This window comes from Octodon degus, unplaced genomic scaffold (genome assembly GCF_000260255.1).
Source record: "Octodon degus isolate 3935 unplaced genomic scaffold, OctDeg1.0 scaffold00263, whole genome shotgun sequence".
Classification (NCBI taxonomy): domain Eukaryota; kingdom Metazoa; phylum Chordata; class Mammalia; order Rodentia; family Octodontidae; genus Octodon; species Octodon degus.
Genome location: NW_004524839.1, coordinates 929,763 through 950,434, shown reverse-complemented (window position 1 = coordinate 950,434; position 20,672 = coordinate 929,763). Strand labels below are relative to the sequence as shown.

At 39.2% G+C, this 20,672-nt stretch overlaps 1 protein-coding gene across 1 annotated transcript in view; it reads right to left on the bottom strand.

Moving 5' to 3' along the window:
• Window positions 1–1,997: 1,997 nt before the first annotated feature.
• Shroom4 (shroom family member 4) overlaps window positions 1,998–20,672 on the bottom strand; it is a 346,076-nt gene continuing 327,401 nt past the window's right edge. Inside the window, exons 6-11 of the mRNA XM_023706555.1 lie at window positions 14,587–15,062; window positions 14,139–14,475; window positions 10,182–10,331; window positions 9,131–9,311; window positions 5,753–6,022; window positions 1,998–4,692 (exon numbers count right to left, since the gene is read on the bottom strand). Coding sequence (XP_023562323.1) covers window positions 4,423–4,692; window positions 5,753–6,022; window positions 9,131–9,311; window positions 10,182–10,331; window positions 14,139–14,475; window positions 14,587–15,062 — 1,684 coding nt within the window. The 3' untranslated portion in view covers window positions 1,998–4,422. The remainder of the gene's footprint in view (window positions 4,693–5,752; window positions 6,023–9,130; window positions 9,312–10,181; window positions 10,332–14,138; window positions 14,476–14,586; window positions 15,063–20,672) is intronic.

The window sequence follows — 20,672 nt, the reverse complement described above, 5'->3', positions numbered from 1 at the left end:
AAACCATGCTTGAAATACCTGTCATCTTGGTCTTCTAAATGTGTACCATTTCTAATGTCATATTAATTATTACTATACTCTCTTTAAATTTTTTTAAAAAGGTAATAAAGGACAACAAGAACAAAAATTTAAGTTTCTTTGAAAGCATGTGCTAATATGCAATCATATGTCCCATCTTGCATAGCTATACTGTTAATCTGAGCAACAGATTTGATGATAAAAATAGATAATATATCATCATTAATCAGATATTCTTGTTTTGAAAATCTGTAATGTATGTCTTGTTATGTTACCCAGTTTTTGTCATTGTTTTTGTTTTTCTTGCTCTTGTTTTTACTCTTCAAAATAAAAGAAAATTATAACAATAAAAAATAGCAAAAAATACCATGTGAGACAATTATTTTTGTCCTTAGCACCTTTTATTGAAGTATGTCCCTTGATGACAATTTGGCAAGCATATCTATGTCAGCCAAGAAGGGAATGGTGGAGGACACAAATACAGAAAAAATAAGATTCAGAAAAAATAATAGCTTTACATGGGATAGATGACCCCCCACAGTTGTACAACAAACACTGATTCTTTATCTACACAAACTGTCCCTGTTCCCCCCTTAAAGATCTACTAATCTTCAAATAATATAACATGCTGTTATAGAAATACCATTGGCATAGACAACTCTGGCAAAGACAATGGGAGCTGCCAAAGTTCTAGATGGGTGGTTGAGTTACCAAAAATCACCCAGCTTCTTCCATTTGGGACCTGCTACTGGCAGAGTAGCACCTTTAGGGAGGGTGCAGCTCAGAATGTGACTCTAGTAACCCTGGGCAACTTTTCTTGGGGCACATTTAACATGAGGTTAAATAGAAAATAGAATCTGAACCTAATCTTGGAAAAAAGCTTTGCGGGGCCAGAGAGACAGCTCAGTGGACTAAGCACCTGCTTAGGCAAATGCAGAGACTGGGGCTCAATCCCAGGCACCACATTCTGTGCTGGCCCCACCACTGGGCACACTGAGCTGGCAACCAAGACCTGGTGTGGTGGCGTACGCCTGTAATCCCAGTGCTGGGGAGGCTGAAAGCAGCAGGTTCATTATGAGTCTGAGCTGCATAATGAGACCCTGTACTAAATACACACACCAAAAAAAGAAAATAAAAAAGGCTTTGCATCTTTTCACCCTCATGCCTTTTCTCTGCTTCTAAGCTCTTCCTTTCTAGGACTTTTATTTTTAGTGTCATTGTTTCATTATCTTGGATTCCCCTTGTGCATTTATTTCTATATCCTTGTTGAGTCACTGGATGTGGGACTCAGGGCCACTCAATTATTCAGAGTCTTAGGTATGAGGGAAGTAGGAGCAGACATGTGACAGGAACCCTTGTATTGACTCCTATCTATCGACCACTGCGCCTACCTCTTACCTTATGAGACCTCTATAACTATTTGAAGGAAGAGTACATGTTAAGACCAGTAACTGTCTTTGGTAAGGTCTATGGACCTGTCTTTCAAACTTCTACCCCCTCAAAAGCCTTGGAAGAGGGATAGACCAGAAATTGAGTATAGGGGAGAAAGAAGTAGTTCCAGAAACTTTGTACAGCAGTTCACCTTTGTTTACAAGGTATCACTGCTCAGTATAGTTTGGGGGTTAAATTTTTAAGAGGTTTGGAAACTGTCTTTCTATGTGAAAATCAGTATCTTTGTATCCTGATTCCAATTATGGAAACTAATTTGAAGTGAGATGAGGGACAATAATGACAGTTCATCGTATTTTGGTATCACATACCTTAGGTATAACTAGTTTAACATGGCTTAGGAAAATCCAGACTGTGATCATAGTACCCAGGTAAATGATCATTCTTTTCCACATCCCCATATTCTCTAAAATTTATTCTGCTTTTTAAAAAGTTAGAATGCTGGAATGCATTGGCCTCATGCGCCCTCCAGTATAAGACATTTCAACCTGCTTTTTGTTTGTTTCTAAAGCATGTTTTTAAAATGATAGCAACTATGACATTTATTCAAAGCCCATCTCCCACCTCTTTAATCTTCAGTTAGGTAAACACGACCATTAAGCCGTCATCCTTCCTGAGAAGGACAGAATTTTCCACTGGAGGGCAGAATGGCAAGACTGACACTAACAGTGCTTCTTGCCACTGGCAGCAGTACTAAGCATAGCCAGGGCCCCACATAAAGGGTCTCCCCCCACCCCACTCTTCTGGCTAAGATTCTCCCATTGTTTTCACATACAGTGAAAAGGAAATGGAAGACAGTGACTAATCATTGTAGCAGCAGCAAAGTTCCTTGGTGATTTCTTTGGTTGAATGAGGTACCTCCATTACTACAGTTAACCTCCAAGCAGAAGAGATGTCAGGACTTTGCTAAGCTGGGCTTAGGTGGGCTGTGTAAGATGAAAGGTTGACATCAGTCAGCAAGTTACAGAGAATTGAGCCAGGCAATGGGGTAGGATTTGGTTAGAATTCCTGTCCTGCCATTGCCCAACTGAGGAGGATACAATCTGGTTACCAGTCAGGGCCTGGGCAAGAACAGTAGCTTGGATTCTTTGTATAGTAGTCTCCCCTTATCTGCAACTCCACTTTGTGCAATTTCAGTTATCTGTGGTCAACCATGGTCCAAAATGAATACATGAAAAATTTCAGGCATAAACAACTCATAAGCGTTAAATTATGTGCCATTCTGAGTAGCATGATGAAATCTAGTTCCATTCTGCTCCATCCCATCTGAGACATGAATCTTCCCTTTGTCCAGTGTATCCAAATCATGTAGGTTACCCACCCTTTTGTTACTTAGTAGGAATCTCAGTTATCAGATTGGCTGTTGAAGTATTGCAGAGGACAGTGCTTGTGTCCAAGTAACCCTATGTTTACTTAATAATAACCCCAAAGCACAAGAGTAGTAAACCAAAAGAAAAACCAGAACATAGAACATGGGAATGCAGATTAACTCCAGATATATGTGGCATTGCTACAGATCATGTAAGAAAAGGCACAGTGTATATATGTTTTCTGGTGTCCCCCTGAGGGTCTTGAAACATATCCTTCAAGCTAAGGCGGGGGATGCTGTATGCCAAAATGAAGGCTGGATCATAGTTTCCCTGGGGAGCTGGTCCTGGTTATGGCTCCCAGCTCCCAAAGGTCTGTTTCCCTGAGCCAGGCCATAGTCTGTAAAGCAGTTATTAGAGAAGTGTGTCCTGAATATATCTCCACTCACTTGTGGCCTGGAGTCATTAGGAAATAGGTGACTTATGTCAGTTTCAGGAGATTTCTTTGGCTTAAAAAAAGTTTAACACTGCTGTGGAATAGTAACCTCACAGTCATCCAGATTTTAAGAGAAACAAGCAGCCTGGCCAATAGGGAAGCTATAAACTCAAGGGGAGAAAACCTTTCTTCAGCACTTGTAGCTCTAGTGGAAAGGCCTGAATGCTTCAGCACATGCCTACCTAGCCATGGAGGATTCAGGCTGATCAGCAAAAATTGCTTTCCTTGGTTAACTTTTCCCTCTCCAACTTTCCTCTTCTCATCTTCCTACTTAAAAAGGAAAAAAAATCAATCAAAACATTAAAATAAATAAAATTAAGAGGCCATTTAAAATATAATAACTTCCCCACGAATAATGAAATCTATATCCTGAAGTCAGCAATAGCAGAGTTATTAAGGGCCCATAGTGTGAAGCACTGGGGTGGGTATCTTTAACTCCCAACAATGCACGAGCCAGATGAACTAAAGGTGGCAGACCCAAAGTCTTAGCAGAGGAGGAGGCCACACTAGCCAAGGCTGAAAGCAGGTTTCTTTCCTGTCAACTAGCTACTGGGGAAAGTAGAAGTTGAACCAACTTGTTTAAGCCTGGCTTTTTCCTGAGAGTCACCTGGAGATACCCAGCCTTCACTCACATTCTCTGGTGTGTAATACTTCTTTTGTGCTTCCCACTGCAAAGTTTAAGTGAGTTCCTGAAATTGGTGGTAAATGAATGCCCTCAAGACAGCGAGATCTCCACAGCAAATGGCTGGGCCACAAGCCCTGGAGTAGAAAGGAGCTGATCGTTTCTCTGATTCTTAATTATGGTGTGGGTGGGTTGAGAGTTCAAGATGTCTTTGGTATCCTAGTATAACGAAGAAAAAGGGCAGTTTTTTGGTTCTTTGGGCAGAGGATGCTTGCCCATATGCACTATAGGAAGGAGAGCACACTTGCACAATCACACCTTGCTGTAACTACCTAAGGTAGAAGCTTGGTACCTCCTAAGGGTATTCTTGCTGGTTGGAACCACTGCTAGGGAAGTAGAAATGAGAGACATCCAGGGAAATAGGGCTGGAAAAACTGCTAATTGCTGTCTACTTGCCAGCAAACTTCTACTAAAGATGAAAGCAATTCTCACTGTTGCTGGTCAGGGATGGTGTATGGACTGCTGGTGATTTAGAAATTGCTGGGCCCCAGGAATAGGCTTTCCCTGAGACATTTGAGCTGCTCTTCTCCAAGCTTGATCTTTTCCTCCAATTCTCTCTGTTCAATGATGAGAGCAGATTTCATCTTGACAAAGTGCTGGTAATCCTGGAGCTGGTCCTGAGGCAGGTAGCGGGAGACCATGTCAAACACCAACTTCTCCCGACGATCCACATGCTCCTTTAGCTCCTTGGCATCTGCCAATTGGCCTGTCAGCTGCTGCTTCTTCTCCATCAGCACCAACTGGGGAAACAGTGGAGTGATTAATGACCATACTGATTACTAGGCATATGCTTAGCACTGTCTCAACAGGTAGGCAGGCCCATTCTGCTAACTGATTAGTCCTAGATGTCCTGTTGTAAAATATACCTCCTTGGGAAAAGCCTTTCTTGCAGTTGAGGAAGCATAAATTTGACCACATTTCTATGCAAAGGGAAGTGCCATCTCCTTCCTCCATCTCTAAGGTTGCCTGCCTTTCCTCTGTGGACCACTACTGGGTTTGGTATGCAGCTAGTTTTGCCGCTTTAATCTGGGAAACAACAATAAATGTGACCATGTTTTCCATGTGGTATGTGTTTCTGTGGAAGTGGACATGTGTGAGAGTATGTATCTGTGTACATATATACATATGCAGATGTGACTCTTATTGTGGACTCAAAGCTATTTCTATAGGGAAATGTAAGGCAGTTTGGTTCAGGATGGATGCAGCACGAGCCAGTCTGTGAAACTGAGTGTTCCCATGAAACATTTCATCTCAGCTCTAGAGAGAGTGAGGCAAAACTGCTGCTGCTGCTGCTGCTGCTGCTGCTGCTGCTGCTGCTGCCACTATCACCTCCACCACCACCACCACCACCACCATTATACTGGCAGCTAGCAGTGATTCAGTACTTACCCTCTTCTAGGTCCTGTTCTTGTTTCTATAACTCGGGATGGAACTCAAGGCCCTGTGTGTGCTAGGCAATGCTCTACTACGGAGCTACGACCTCAAAGCTGGGCCCTGTTTTAAGTAATACACGTGGTTTATCACTTTATTCCTTTATTCCTACTGCCCATGAGGCAGGTAGTTTGCCCATCTCATTTTACAGATGAAGAGATTAAGATAGTGTAATGTTAAGTAAGTTGCCCATAGTCACACAGCTAATAAATAGTAGAGCCAGAATTTCAGGGTACCTGGAAGCGAATATTCACACTCAGCACTATGCTCTTCTGCCTTGCACTATAGCCCAACCTTAAAGAAAGAGTCTTGAGAAATAAAATAGATGGCAATACCCTCCATCCACACTCATGGAGAACACAACTCTACCTTTTCCTGGTTGGCCTCCGAGGCGATGCTGTTAAGAGCATTCTCCACCCGTGCCAGTCGTCCAGAGAGTGACAACAACAGGTTAACCACTTTATCCAGATCCCCAACAAACAAGCGATATTTTTCAAATTCATTGGATTTGCAGACGGCTTTTAAATTAGTCTCCACCTCCTCTCCAAGAGCCGAATTGGCACTGATGTCCTCCAACAGCCCTCGCTGGGCCTCCTTTAGGACACAAAGTTTTCGACCAATGCTTTCAATAAGCTGTATCTAGGAAAGTTAAATAAGGGAAGGAAAAGAATGAGCATGGAGACCAACAGAAAATGATTAATAGCTCCAACTTGTGTTTTGGGATCCAAGTAACAGATGGTAGGCTCTACCCTATTCATTGGAAACAGGAATCCTTTGAGGTTGTGAACAATTCCAATTTGGGGCAGGTACCTTTTCTCCTTGTTTAACAGTCATGTCCATATCACCACAAAACTTTCTGTAATTAGATAAATAGGCTAAGTCTTACTTGACAAATGCAATTGAGTACTTGCTAAGACTATATAATAAATTGGGACTAGAGTTCTTCTGAGATCCTAGGTTGGAAAAACATTTGTTATTAAACACGTTATCACTTTATTCATTTTCATTTTTCTTCAATCCATATAAGTACCTCATATGTTCAGGGCACTGTACTAGGTTTTTGCCCACTTAGTTTACCTCTTAAGGTCTTTGGATTACTGAAAATATTGGAGGCATAATGACTTGTTTTGCAGTACTTCCTCACTTTGGGACCTTGGATGATTTGACTTTATTGAGCTTCATTCTTTATCTACAGAAGAAAAGGGGATAACTGAAGTACCTATTGCATTGGGTGGTAATGATTCAATGACATAATGCATGTGAATAGTAAAATATTCAGAAGAGCACAGAATAAGTGCTTAAATGCTACTGTTATTTCTGCAGTTAATCTGCTCTTATTCTCTTTCTTCACTTTGCCTATTCCTATTCTTTCTTCAGGTCATAGATCTGCCCTCATCTTTCTTATAGGAAGTCCTCCTCTGGAAACATTCTCTCAATGATTGCTTTGTTTCCTAGGTTCTAAAGTATTCTAGAATTAGAAAATAGATAACAATACTGCCAATTTCATAGAGTAATTAATAGAAGTACGCTTCAGTATTTATCATTATTCTATCTCAGGCACTCTGGGACCACAGGCTTGTAGCTTTCTAGATTGTGTTCTTTCCTAGTAGTTTATTTAGAGATGCACAAGGTGACCAAGATTAACAGAGCTTCATCTGTGTTCTTGGGCCTACTGTCATATTTTAGAACTGTTTAAAAGTCAGAGATCATCATAACCAAAGCCTGAAGTATAACAGGTCTGCGTTGGGCAAAAATTTCCAAATCCATTAGGATTTAAGTACCAGTGACATAAATAAGGAAGCATAACTATATGTCAAGAGAGTCCCAGTTATTGCCTTTTGCTTTCTGACAAAAAACTCAATGCTAGGAACAAAGAATTATCTACACTGAAAATTTGCTATCAAGCCTGGTTTCCAGGCTCTTTTAAAGATGGATGGAAGGATGAAAATGAAGAAAGTCCTTTGTTTCTCAGCACCTGGCCTCTACAATTTGAACTATAGCCCCAGGAAAAATACAGACCATAGAGCTGAGGAGTCATCACAGAACTATCTAGAGCTGAGTTGTCTTATACCCGGGTTATTTAAAACTAGGGCCTTCTTTATCATTTTTTCTGCAGAGATAAAAACTCCCCTAATCTGCATGTAGTCACTGCCAATCTCTGTTCTGCTTTGCCATTTCTGGGTCTCTCTCTCTCTCTCTCTCTCTCTCTCTCTCTCTCTCTCTCTCTCCCTCTCCTTCCCTTCCTCCCTCCCTCCCTCCCTCTCTCTCTCCCTCTCTCGCTCTCTCCCTCTCTCCCTCTCTTTCTCTCTTTCTGGTCAGACCTTTACTAGGTTTGCCCCAAGAAAGGTTAGGCTCTCAGCAAAAAATGGGCACCCCTGTTATGCTCAGGGAACATGGAATCCAAGGAAGAACATCTGAATCAGCCAAACTTCAATACCACAATGGTACCAATTCTTTCCCTGACATTTTGCTTCAGATGGAAAATTGGAAAGAAGGGTTTTCAAATGGCCCTGCACTTTCTTAAAGGTCATGTTCTACAAGAGCACCATGGGCAGTAGAGCAATTTACACTGAGTTCATACATCCAGAAAATAGTAAAAATGTGCCTTGGAGGTTTCCATGGTAACCATATTTGCTTATAAAATAAAACCGGTAAATACAGGGATGGCAAAGTGATTCCAGGAACTTGATTAGAAAACTAGGCTAGGCAGACTCACAGGACAAAAGAGAGACTTGATTGTTAACAACAACAATATCATCTCCACTTATCTATTTGGCAGTTATAAAAAATAAGTAACCATCATTGCAAATAAATACTAAAGTATGGCAGCCTATAATTTCTTCTTATTTTCGTTACTCAGTCTGTTCTCTTTACAGAATGTTACATGGAAAAAAAGTTTAACAGTAATGCTATGAACTAGAGTTCAGTGTCAGAAAGTGTTATGTCCTGGGTGATGAGTTACCTTCAAGTTGCCTTAATTCTCAAGGACAGCATGATAGGGCAGAAATTTTACTTGACTTCAAGTTCTGGATATATCATTTAGTTTGTAATCCTTAGGAAAATTAATTCCCTTAACTGGTAATAAAAGGGCTAGTAATATCTACTTTGCAGGACTGGGCATATAGTGCAGCAGAACAGATCTTGCCTATCATGTGGAAAGCCCTGGGCTTCATCCCTAGCAATCATCATCATCATCATCATCATCATCATCATCATCGTCGTCGTCGTCATCATCATCATCACCATCATCATCATCTTCTTTTTCATCATCATCATCATCATCATCATCATCATCATCATCATCATCATCGCAAATAAGGGTGTAGTTCAATTCCAGAGAGCTTGCTTAGCATATATGAGACCCTGGCTTGAATCTCTAGCATCACATACACACACACAAAAAGATTATACTGTGACTCTTTCAGACTATGACAAAGCTCAGTAGGTAGAATGTTTTCCTATCATGAGCAAAACACACACACACACACACACACACACACACACACACACACACACACAGACCTTGTTGATTTAAAGATCAGTTAGGCAGTGATGATCACTACTCCTGCTTATATACTTGCTGGATTAAAGAGACTGGAGTTTTGTTATAAGAAACTCAGGGAGGCTTTTTCATTTCCATATTGAAAATACAATAATGAGACATCCTAGAGGGTGTAAAGATGCTAATTGCCCTCCAGACACTCAAGCCAAATGCCAAAAATCTGTAGTGTATACCAAAAAGTTTACCTTTTTTTGAGCTAGCTCATAATCAACTTCCTCCTCACCCAGGCCAATTTCTGCTATTTCTGGTTGGTCTTTTAACTTGTTCAGCAGCTCTGCTTTGGCCACAGAAATATTGTAATAAGCTGAATAAGAGGTAGGGATTCCTGGAGCTCCTGGAGGGGGTGAGACGTGCTGAAACTCTTGCCTGTGGAAACAGTGATCATTTGAGAACCTTTGTTGAGAGGTTGCTGACCTTTCTTCTTTAATTTCCCCATTTGCAAAATAGTACACTGACTTATCAAAGTGTTGTAAAATAGTAATATTGATCATGATGATAAAATAATGATTCAGTTGTCACTACTCAAACATAGACAGGTCACATGGATGTCCAGAAGCCTGGTAAAGGGAAACTTCAAGAATCTGGAGGGCTATTTCCATGCCCCCAAATTTAGCAGCCAGAGAGACTTCTTTAGAGATAATTTGGTTTGATCAATAATGTCCCATTATAATCCAGAAAAAAAAAATAGCAGGCCATGAAAATTCTAGGCTTCTGTTCATCATAAATTCTGCTTGGTTCATGATACCAGTGTATGAATACCAAAGGAGGGACTAGGTGGAAAAACATCTAAGGTTTTAGTGATCAGTCTTCTAAGCTTGTTGGCCTTCTTCTTACCCATCCACATACCTCTACCTACCCTGTGTCTATCTAAGTGATTTGCTTGTAAAGGTATCCTATGGCTTTCCTGGACACTCATTTCTTCTTTCCTGGTGCCACTTCTGCTTAGAATGGCCCCTCCACTGAAGTTCCCCAGATCAAAGAGGTCACTTATGATCTCAGCTATGATCCCCATGTTGGAGGCTGGGTTTGGAACCTGTGGCAGGGACCTGTCAGTGACCTCTCATGAGCTCATCTGAGACCGGCTGCTGTACAGTAGTACTTCATCCTAAAAAGAGATAATACCTTTCTACTTCTGGCATATACCCAGTGACACAAGACTCCTGCATAGTTGTAAAATGAAATGGGAACAATTGAACCAGTGACACATATAGAGGCTTGACAAATATAGCAACAGACCTTGTTGCCTTGGGTTCACCAAAGTCTGCAGGGCCAAGGCGTTGTTTCTCAGAGCCCCAACCCATCACAGTGAATTTCTCCTCAGGAAAGAAGTAGCTCTGGCTCCATGGTGGCTTGGATTTGGATCCTCCTGCCAGGGATATTTCTGATCTGGTGGGAAGAAGACAGCAAAGAGAAATATTACAATGTCAGGTTTCAATGATGGAGAAAAAATAGTTCCACTCAGTTTATATAAGATAGAAGCCCAAACTAATATTCTCTTTATGTACCAGCCACCCTCACCCTCCACCTATTTTTGTCATTATCCTTCTGTTAAGCTCTAGTTGTTTGAAAGGAAAAATAAGAGAAATTCAGTCATTCTTGCAGCTCTATGCAACTCTTAGATAAAGGTTAAACACAACAGTTAAAAGGCTCCACAGCTATTTCTTGATTGATGCTGTACAGTCTCCTGATTTACCACACATCATCCCATGCCCATCCTAGGTAAATTGATGTAACATGTAAGGTTTCAAGCTTCTAACATTGATGGACAAATAATACTAGCTGATATTCACACAGTCCTTGTCATGTCTTAGAAACCATCCTATGATAGATATAAGCATGTGTGTGCATGCATGCACATGAACACACAAACGGATTTGGGAATATAGATGTTTAATTGAATGCTCATCAAAACCACTGAGCAGATGAGAAACACAAGTCTTCAAGAAGTAAAGTGATTATCCCAGGGTCGCAGCTAGTATATTTTACACACATAATTTCTACCTGGGCAACACAACTCCATAGTTTGCACTTTGAGCCATTATGCAATATTAACAGAGGGACAAAATGATATACATAAAACACCTATAATACTTTAGGTGTAAAGAATTTTCTGGAATATCTATTAGATAAGAAAGAACATTCTGGGAAGAATAAGAAGATATGAACTCAGTGAATTCTGATCTACAAGAAAAATATTTATGGTATGTATGAATGATTGAATCAGAAATTATAAAGGAAAAATGATGCCATTGGAGATTGAGTTCCTCAGCAGGCCCAGTCGCACATCATATTGTAGTGGGTCATACTAGGCACTATGCTCTAGGGTGCTTTCCTTATCACCACTATGAACAGGAAAGCAATCACAAGAAATTTATGAAAATACAAGCAGAATTTAAAAGTGAATGTCAAAGCAAAAGTCAAGAGTCCTTCCATAGTGCACTGACAAGAAGTACATACAACCCATAAAGCAAGCTACACCTATACTTGATCAGTTATTAGATTTGAACAATAATTTAAAATTCTGCTATCCTAGTTATATATGTACTTTAAACATTATGTTGCTACTTAAGTTGGATGAAATTTGGAAGTCTTTGTTTGCATTTTAGGTTTAAAATATTATACATATACCTACCCCTAACACCATTCCTCTTTACAGAGTAATAAAGTTGTGTCTTCCAGTTGTGTACACATCTAGGGTATACAATAGAATGTTATTTAAGGTCCCAGAGACTGTGACACAATGTGTAGGCATAATGAATCAGACTACCTGGGTTCTTGTTGCCTGTGATCCTATGATAAAGTTACACTTTGTCCTTTGACCTTACTTTTTCTTGTCTAAAACATGGAGGATAATAAATAGAACTATTCCACAGGTTCATTATGGAGATTCCATTAATACAAATGGCCCTCAACTTACAGTGGAGGTATATCCCAATAAAGCCACCATAAGATGAAAATATCATGATTTGAAAAATATTGAGTACAGCTAACCTACCAAACATCACAGCTTAGTAACAGAATACACTGTTCCTCTTAAGATCATGTGGCTGCCTGGGAGATGTGTCTGCTGCTGCTACCTGGTGTCCTGGGAGAGTACTGTTCTATAATTCATTCTTTAGGCAAGGAAAATATCAAAATGCAAAACTGGAAGTATGGCTTTTGAAGAATGTATACTGCTTTTGTACTATGTGGATAAAGTAAAAGAAAAGTTCTAAGTTGAACCATTGTTATATCAGACACTATCCATGAAAATGCTTAGAACAATATATAGCCCATAATTGGTAAAAATGTTAGCTATGTTGGGAATGATGTTGATCTTTAAATCCCTATCACTCAAGTGACTATAATTGATTTTTTAGGCAGAAGCCAGAGTCTTTGTAAACACTTTTTCTCACATCTTCTTGCTATTAAAATAATCTCTGGAGCAGCTAACAAGCTCTCTAACAATAGTAATTTCCTTCTTGTGGCCAGCATGCAAAGATGGATGGAGGGACATAAAGAAGGGAGGTTCAGGGCCCATAACTGAGACCTCTGATGTGATCCTATAGCAGAAATGTTTCCTGAAGACCTGGTCCATTGGAAGAACAGATATGCTGTGAGAACGTCTCTTGAAGAAGGAAAGAAAATCAAAGGATAGAGAATCATGTCTAGTTTTGAATCCTTGAGGTTTAACATTGAATAAGGTAGTCCTTTTTGTTTGTTAAACTTTAGTTTCTTCAACTGCCAAAGGAAATAATAATGGCCAACAGGAGTGCTGGGAGCACTAAATAAAATAATAGATATAAAATTCCTAGCAGTGTCTAGCACACAATAAATGCTTAATAAATTTTCATTCACTCATTTATTCACCCATTTATACATTTTTTCTTCTGAAATATTAGTTAAGTATCTAATATGTGCCTGGCCACTTTCCCTTCTATCTGTGATGCATAACAATCATAGTTACTTTCCATAAAACATTTTCTAACAAAACATTGCATTTTTTTCACAAATAAGAATGGTTCTCAGAGTGATTTCAGACAGCTTGAGAATCAGCTATACGTAATCTGGTAAAGTACTGTCACAATACTTGGAAGGTAGGCCCTGAAAATGCTTTCAAACTTTGTGGCAGCTGGATGTGGTATCACAGACCTATAATTCCAACACTTGGGAGGCTGAGGCAGGAGGATAACTGTGAGTCTGATGACAGCTTGAGATACATAGTGAGTTCAAGGCCAGACTGAAATACAAACCAAATCTTGTCTCAAAGAGGCTTGTGGCACCTCATACGGTAAAATTGTTTGATCTGGTACAGATAGTCAGGTAATAAGATTTGCCTGTCAGTAATGTACACAACAACAAAGTACTTCTAATAGCAACAAAGCCTCAGGCAACTTTGTTTTAAAAGGGTTTAAAGAAAACACTTAGAAGACAGACCCCTGTTTGTTGCTCTCAGCCCCAATAGAGAATAGGGGTAGCTCTCTGCAGAAGGGAAAGCAGAGATGAGACCAAAGCACTAAGGAATGGTAGTCTGGAGGTTTTGCTCCGGGGTAAAAATGACAACCAGGCATTGTGCTCGAGAAGGTTCACAGAAGCACTGGCACAGCCAAGTTACAAAGACCTGCACTGTCATGCCAGATGTCTTGCTTTGACCTCTCTGTGAAATGCAGAGGCAGCGAACCAATGAGGGGGCAAAAGTAAAAGAGATAAAGATTGATGTTAGCTATTTCAAGGAATTGTCAGGGCAAAAACAACTGCTTTTAGGAATATCTTTGATGCTGAGCTGGGACAGTTTAGAGGCCCATGTTACTTAGCTGAGAGAAGATTGGCAAACTAGGTTGCCAGGAAAGACTACATAAACTAGGTTTCTAATAGAGACCAGTACAAGTAAAATGGGTTTGATAAGCTTACACTTCTGGGGTCAAGAACTCGTTATTGATACATACCTTCAAGAAAAACTGAAAAATAACACTATTATAATGATGATATGTAAGGATAAGAACATTGACAATTTCCATTTACTGAGCATCTACTATATGCTAAGCATGTAGTTTTGTTCTTTGCATAGATTATATTCACAACAACCATGCAGAATACGTATTACCACGTAAGAATCCTGTGCTTAGGAGTGATTTAACAGCCCGAAGTCAGGCAGCTAGTAAATAGTGATCTCCTGCTGCCTAGATATTCAGTGTGTCTGTCACAAACACTTACTTGGAGGAATCAGTATGTTCCTGTTCTGAAGTCCTCCAAAGTCCACCCATGCCATAATAGCAAGGGGGCTGTGCCTGCTCGCTTTGAGATCCCAGGTGGCTCCTTATTGGAGGCAGGAAATCACTAGAATGGACAGCAAAAGACTCTTGGTCTGATGGGCTTTGTGAGCCCTGTCTTGAGGCCTCCAGGTGGTCAAGGCTCAGAGGTTGTGGCTGCTCAAGGACCTCTTTAGGATTGAGAGCACAGAAACCAATAGTTTCTGAGCTAAAATACTGAGGTGGCAACTCCTCTTCTCCCTCCTCTTCCTGTTCCTCTTCATCTTCTTCTTCTTCCTCTTTTTGCTGCTGCTGCTGCTTCTGCTGCTTCTGCTGCTTCTGCTGCTGCTGCTGCTGCTGCTGCTGTTGTTGTTGTTGTTGTTTCTGCTGCTGCTGCTGCTGCTGCTGCTGCTGCTGCTGCTGCTGCTGTTGCTGCTGCTGCTGCTGCTGCTGCTGCTGCTGCTGCTGCTGCTGCTGCTGCTGCTTTTGCTGTTGGGCTTCCCGGAAGAGCCTGTACTTTTCCCAGTTGGGAGGAGGAGGACGAGGAGGAGGAAACGCCTTCTTCCTGACTACAACAGGATCAGACTGTGTTTCATCACCTTTGGTAACGAGCTCCCTCCGATGCTGCACCCAAGAACGGGTGTTCTGAGGCTCCAAACTGATGTGACTCTCTGAGAAGGCACGGTTACGCAGTGGGTGGGGCATGGAGGGAAGTGAGCATTCCTCCTCATAAACTGAAGTTCCTTTTGTTTTTTTCAAGGTATGTTTGAAGTCTCCAAGGAGGTCAAGAGAAGAAATTGCACGGTGGCTTACGTCCAGGGCTGGGTTCTCTAGGCAGGAATGGAAGGGGGCTGCCCATGAAAAGTTGGCCTTGGAATGAGCCATATCCCTGTAAAAAAGCAGATGAGGTTTGTGTAAGATAAAGAACTCTGCAGGTGGGTCTATATTTTGGATAACATCCCTTACATACAATTTAAAGTGAACATAAAACATTTGAATTTATGTAATAATTACACTAGTTGCAGTAATAATAATCACAATAATAATAATGATAGCTAACACTTATTATGCATATAATAAGTACCAGAAACTATTTTGAATCCTTTTAATATCTTATTTAAACTTTGCAATGACCTTAGGAGGTAGATATGCATCTTATTTTATAGTTAGGGAAACTGGAGCAGAGGTTAAATAATTTGTCTAAGGTAATGAGGCTAATTACTGGTAGAGCTAGAATGTGAACTTGAGCTCTCTCACTCTGAAGTCTAGATACATACACACTGACCTAGTCTGTTCATAGCACTCAGATTAGATGTGCTATATTTGGGGGTTTACAGCCCAGCTGTTGTACCTTATCTGTTATTTTTGTCTGATTTTTAATTAGGAGAAATTTAAAATATTTATAAAGGTATAGCTATTGCCATAATAAATGCCCATCTTCTCACCTACTAGTCAAAATTAGTACATTTTAATACATTGCCATCTATGCTTCATACATTTTATTAATAAAAATAATATAGTCCCTTTTGTATCATTCTTCAACTCCATTCCCCTTCTTGCCTATTTAGATGCAACCTGTATTACAAATTATATAGAAATACTTTCTATGTTCTCATACTTGTAGGAAAAATATCAAGCAGATCACTCATAAATACCTGCTACTTAGATTTAAAGTATCTTCTAATAAAGTTCCAATCAGTAGTCTCAACATAAAATTTATAACTATACATTTTTTTAAAGTTACCTTGCAAGAACAGGCAGGATATTATATTAAAGAATGTTCTGCTATTGAAGAAATAAAGAAGAGGAAAAGAAAAATATTAAGCATGTTATAGAACAATTATAATTAAAAGTATGTTATTGATTAATAGAATAGAAAGTCTAGAAACCAAACTGTCTATAGAAAACATCAGATAAATCTTCCAAAAGGAGAAAATAAAGTATTCAAGAAATCTTTTTGAGATAACTGTAGAATAGTGCTATTTGGCACTATACCCTATATTATATATCAAAATAAATTCAGGATCAATACCGATGGATGTATGTACATATAATTTTAATGTACAATGTATGTACATATATAAATATTATGAGCATATATTTGTATATAATATACTTAGAAAAACTATCAGAAACATTTAAGATTATTACTTGGGAGGCAAAGTTCTCTTGTAATGGAAGAAAACATCCGAGGAAAAAGTCCCTGTTCATTTAAATATGTATAAAATGTTAATCTTCTATATAATAAAGTTAAAAGACATTGCTTTTGCTCCAGAATATAAATGGTTAAGCCCTCTGAGCCATAAAATCTGGTTTCCTGCTGTAGCCTCTGAGCAATCAACATCATGCTAAGTCCTCGCCAGTGACAGGAAATTCCAAGGGCTCCGTTAGATCATCGCACAGAACATTCACTCAATAGTTGATGATGACTACTGAGCATAATTCTTTTAAAATAACATAAGCTGGGGTGGGTGAAAGGAGAAAACAAGGAAGGGAAAATAAATGGGTAGATAGATACTAGGTAAAATAATTATACTACTAATTTCAATTAGTTCATTGAAAAGAATGGGTTGTACTTTCATTGTTTGATCAATTTTGCACGCCAATAACTTGCAATCTGAACAACTACTCTGAAGATAACTATATGCAATATATTAACCAATGTCAATATCCTACTACCTTGTTTTGAAATTCTTTGCCATTTTTAATAATTTTTCAATAAAATAAAAATAATAATATATGTAATAGTAGAAGGAATTTTTTTTGACTAGCTCAGGCTGCCTTAAGGGCAGGTCTGGTGCAGCTTGTGGAGCTGGGGATTGAACCGCAGTCCCCTGTGCCTGACGAATTTACCCAAGCAGGCACTTTAAACAACTGAGCCAACCTACAAGCCCCCTAATATATGTAATAGTAGCCAAGCACAGAGAAAATGGAAAGTAAAATATCTTTCCTCCCTTTATTTCAGATCCCCTGCAAGCTAGCTCATCACTCACATGGATCAGAAATTCACATTCAGACATCTCCACTCTCTTCTCACATGGGTCTTAGTCTACCTATAGATGCCCTGTGCACACTCTCCTCAGGAAGAAGAATCCTTTATGTGTAATGTGTAAACTCTTCTACCTGGCACAGTTCTCAGGAAAAGTAAAAACAAAAAGTAGTGAGTGGAAAGTAAAGGATAATAAATGTATGCGAGGCAGAGAGGTCTTTCCTGATTAGCCTATCTAACATAGTGATTACTTCTTAATTATTGTTAGTCTACTTGGCTTTTCTCTGAGCATTTTCTCCTTCTCTGATATTATATCATAGGTCTATTTTTACATGTTTTGTGTTCTACTCTTTGAAATGTAGGTTTCACAAGGGTAAGGATCTTGCTTATCCAATTGGTCTAGTGACTAATGCACAGTAGGTCTTTGATGAATATTTGTTATATATATATATATATATATATATATATGCACAAAATTTTAACAAAGTATGATATTCCCCTTATAAAAATATTTCAGAAAGAAAAAAGCAATAAATAAGACACAGATTGTGATATACCTACTCTGAAACTTTATATACCAAAGCAACACATCAAAATTAATAAAGCAAAATGTATAGCAGGGAAAAGCAAAAAATAAAATGTAACCCTATTTCAATTGATTACAGACTGTGCTGGTTGAAAACTAAGATAATGAACAAATATAAATTTCTTCATACATTTGTCTCGAACCAGCGGGTCAGTCAACGAAGGTCACCTGGGGGAGGAGCGGGGAATTGAAGAGGGGACAAAGGACAGCAGACTCGAGAAATGGAGACAAGACAGGATTCTGATCAAGTCTCGTTTTATTTAGGGGAGGAGCTGGGTATATATAGTGGAGGCATAGGGAAATGACGTCTGTGGGTAAAAGGCACGAGTAACTAGGCAACCGGGCTATGATAGGAAGTCTCACCTCATGGGCATAGCAGGAGGCTTATGGGAAATAGACGGGGTAAGAACTAGGAACCTAGCTCAGCAGAGGTAGGGGAGGAGGAAGTCAGAAATCCACTTGCAGTAGGGTTGGAGGCCTAGAGTTATTGTGCGTCCCACGTACATTAAGATCAAAATGATCAAAATAGCTACGTCCATGTACAAATGTGCCAAAATGAAACATATTGATCTATACAACCAATATACACTAAAAAAGGCCACGAAACAAAAAGGCTACACTTTCTTTTCAAGAGCTAACTGGGGGCCAGCCAAATAGTTCAGTGATTTAAAGGGTCTCCTTAGGCAGAGCACAGCAGTCTGGGCATGTAGTGCTGGCCCTGCCCCCAGGGAACGCTGAGACAGTGATTGAGATGGTGTGGTGGTGCACACCTGTAATTCCAGCACTTAGGAGGCTGAAAACAGGAAGATCACTATGAGTCCGATCTGTGTAGTGAGACTCTGTAGACCCTGCACTAAATACATGAAAAAAAAAAGCTCTCAAGGGCTAATGGAATATTTTAAAAATTGACAACATATGGAGCCAGAAACTAGAAGCAGTACTAAAAAGTTCTCTAACAAAATAACATTGGAAATTAATAACAAATATAAAAGATAGCAATTTCCAGCCTGTAGAAAACAGACAGGGGAAAAATATCATCCAGATTAGCAAAAGAGGAAATCTAATCTGAAATTTTAGAATACCCAGAAAATAACAACAGTGAAAATACTAGAAGCTAGAGGATGTGACAGGCTAATTGCAGTCCAAAACACACTGATACAAAAGAACCAATTAACCTCAAAACTCCACTAAGAACTGCTAGATCTAATAAATTCAGTAATATAACTGGATACAAAGTTAACAGTCAAAAATCAATAGCCTCCCTGTATATGAACAATAAACTCACTGAGAGAAAAATTAAAGTAAAACCGTCTTTCACAAAAGCATGAAAAAGAAAGAAAAACCTAGGAATCAATCCAACCAAGGATGTAAAAGACCTCTACATCGAAAACTGCATACTCTGGAAAAGGAGATTGAAGCAGATAGTAGAAAATGGAAAGATATTCCTTGCTTTTGGGTAAGAAGCACCAGTATAGTGAAAATAGCAATACTTCCAAAACTGTTAGACAGATTTAATGCAATTCCAATAGTATATCTCACAGAATTTGAGAAAGCAATCCTAATATTCACGTGTAATCAGAAGAGATCTAGAATAGCAAAGGCAATTCTAGGCAAGAAATGAGGCAGAAAGCATTATGATCCCTGAATTAAAATTAAAATAAAAATGAAATCAAAATATAAATTTACTATGATAAAAAGTGCAGTGTTCATACACACACACACACACCCAGACATGAAGATCAATGGAACAGATTATAAGATGCAGAAACAACTCCAGATATATGCAGCCACCCTATCTTTGACAGAGGTCCTAAAAACTTTCACTGGAAGAAAGACAGCCTCTTTAATAAATGGCACTAGAAAAACGGACTCTGCACACGCTGAAGAATAAGACTGGACCCGGATCTTTCACCATCCACTAAACTAAATTTGAAATAGACCAAAGATCTAAGTATTAAAATAGAAACATTATGTCTGATGGATAGGTAAAACTCTTGAAAAAAATTGGTGTAGGCAAAAACTTTATGAATAAAAACCAGATTACAAAGGAACTATCACAAACAATCAACAACTGGGATCTCATGTTGTCCAAAAGCCTTTGCACAGCAATGGAAACTGCCAGCAGAGTGAAGAGACAGCCCACAAGATGGGAAAAAAATGTTTGCCAGTTGTTCCTCAGACAAAGGATTACCATCAAGAACATATAAAGAACTAAAAAGAGAAAAAAGGAGACCTTCAAACTTGAAAGACCCTATCCACAAATGGGCATCTGCGGTGAAGACCCACTTCTCAGGTGAAGAAATACAGACAGTAAATAACTGTGGGAAATACTGCTCAACATCACTGGTCACTTGAGAGTTGCAAAGTAAAACAACACTTTTTGTTGTATCTTACCCCACAAGGAATGGCTAGAATCAAGAAATCAACCAATGTCAAATTCTGGAGGGGCTAAGGGGACAAAAGAACCCTTCTCCACTGTTAGTAGGAGCGTAGACTTGTAAAATCACTGTGGAAATCAGTGTAGAGACCCCTCAAAAACCCTGGCTTGAAAGTCCCATTTGACCCAGCTATTCCCTTTCTGGGCATCTTCCCAAAAGAATTAAAAACATCACATCACAGCAATATATGTGTAGCCATGTTTATAACAATACAATTTGTAATAGCTAGATCTTGGAAAGAACTCAAATGCCTATCAACCGATGGATGGATAAAAAAGATAGTCTTTTTATATAATGGAATATTACTTGGCCATAAAGAAGGATAAACTTGAGACATTTATAGGTAAATGGATGCAACTAGAGACCATACTCACAAGTGAAATGAACAAGACACAAATATGTAAATATTGTATTGTCTCCCTCCCTAGGGTAAGGAACTGAAAGAGTAAATAAGATCCAAAATGTACAACAGATATTGTAAAAGAG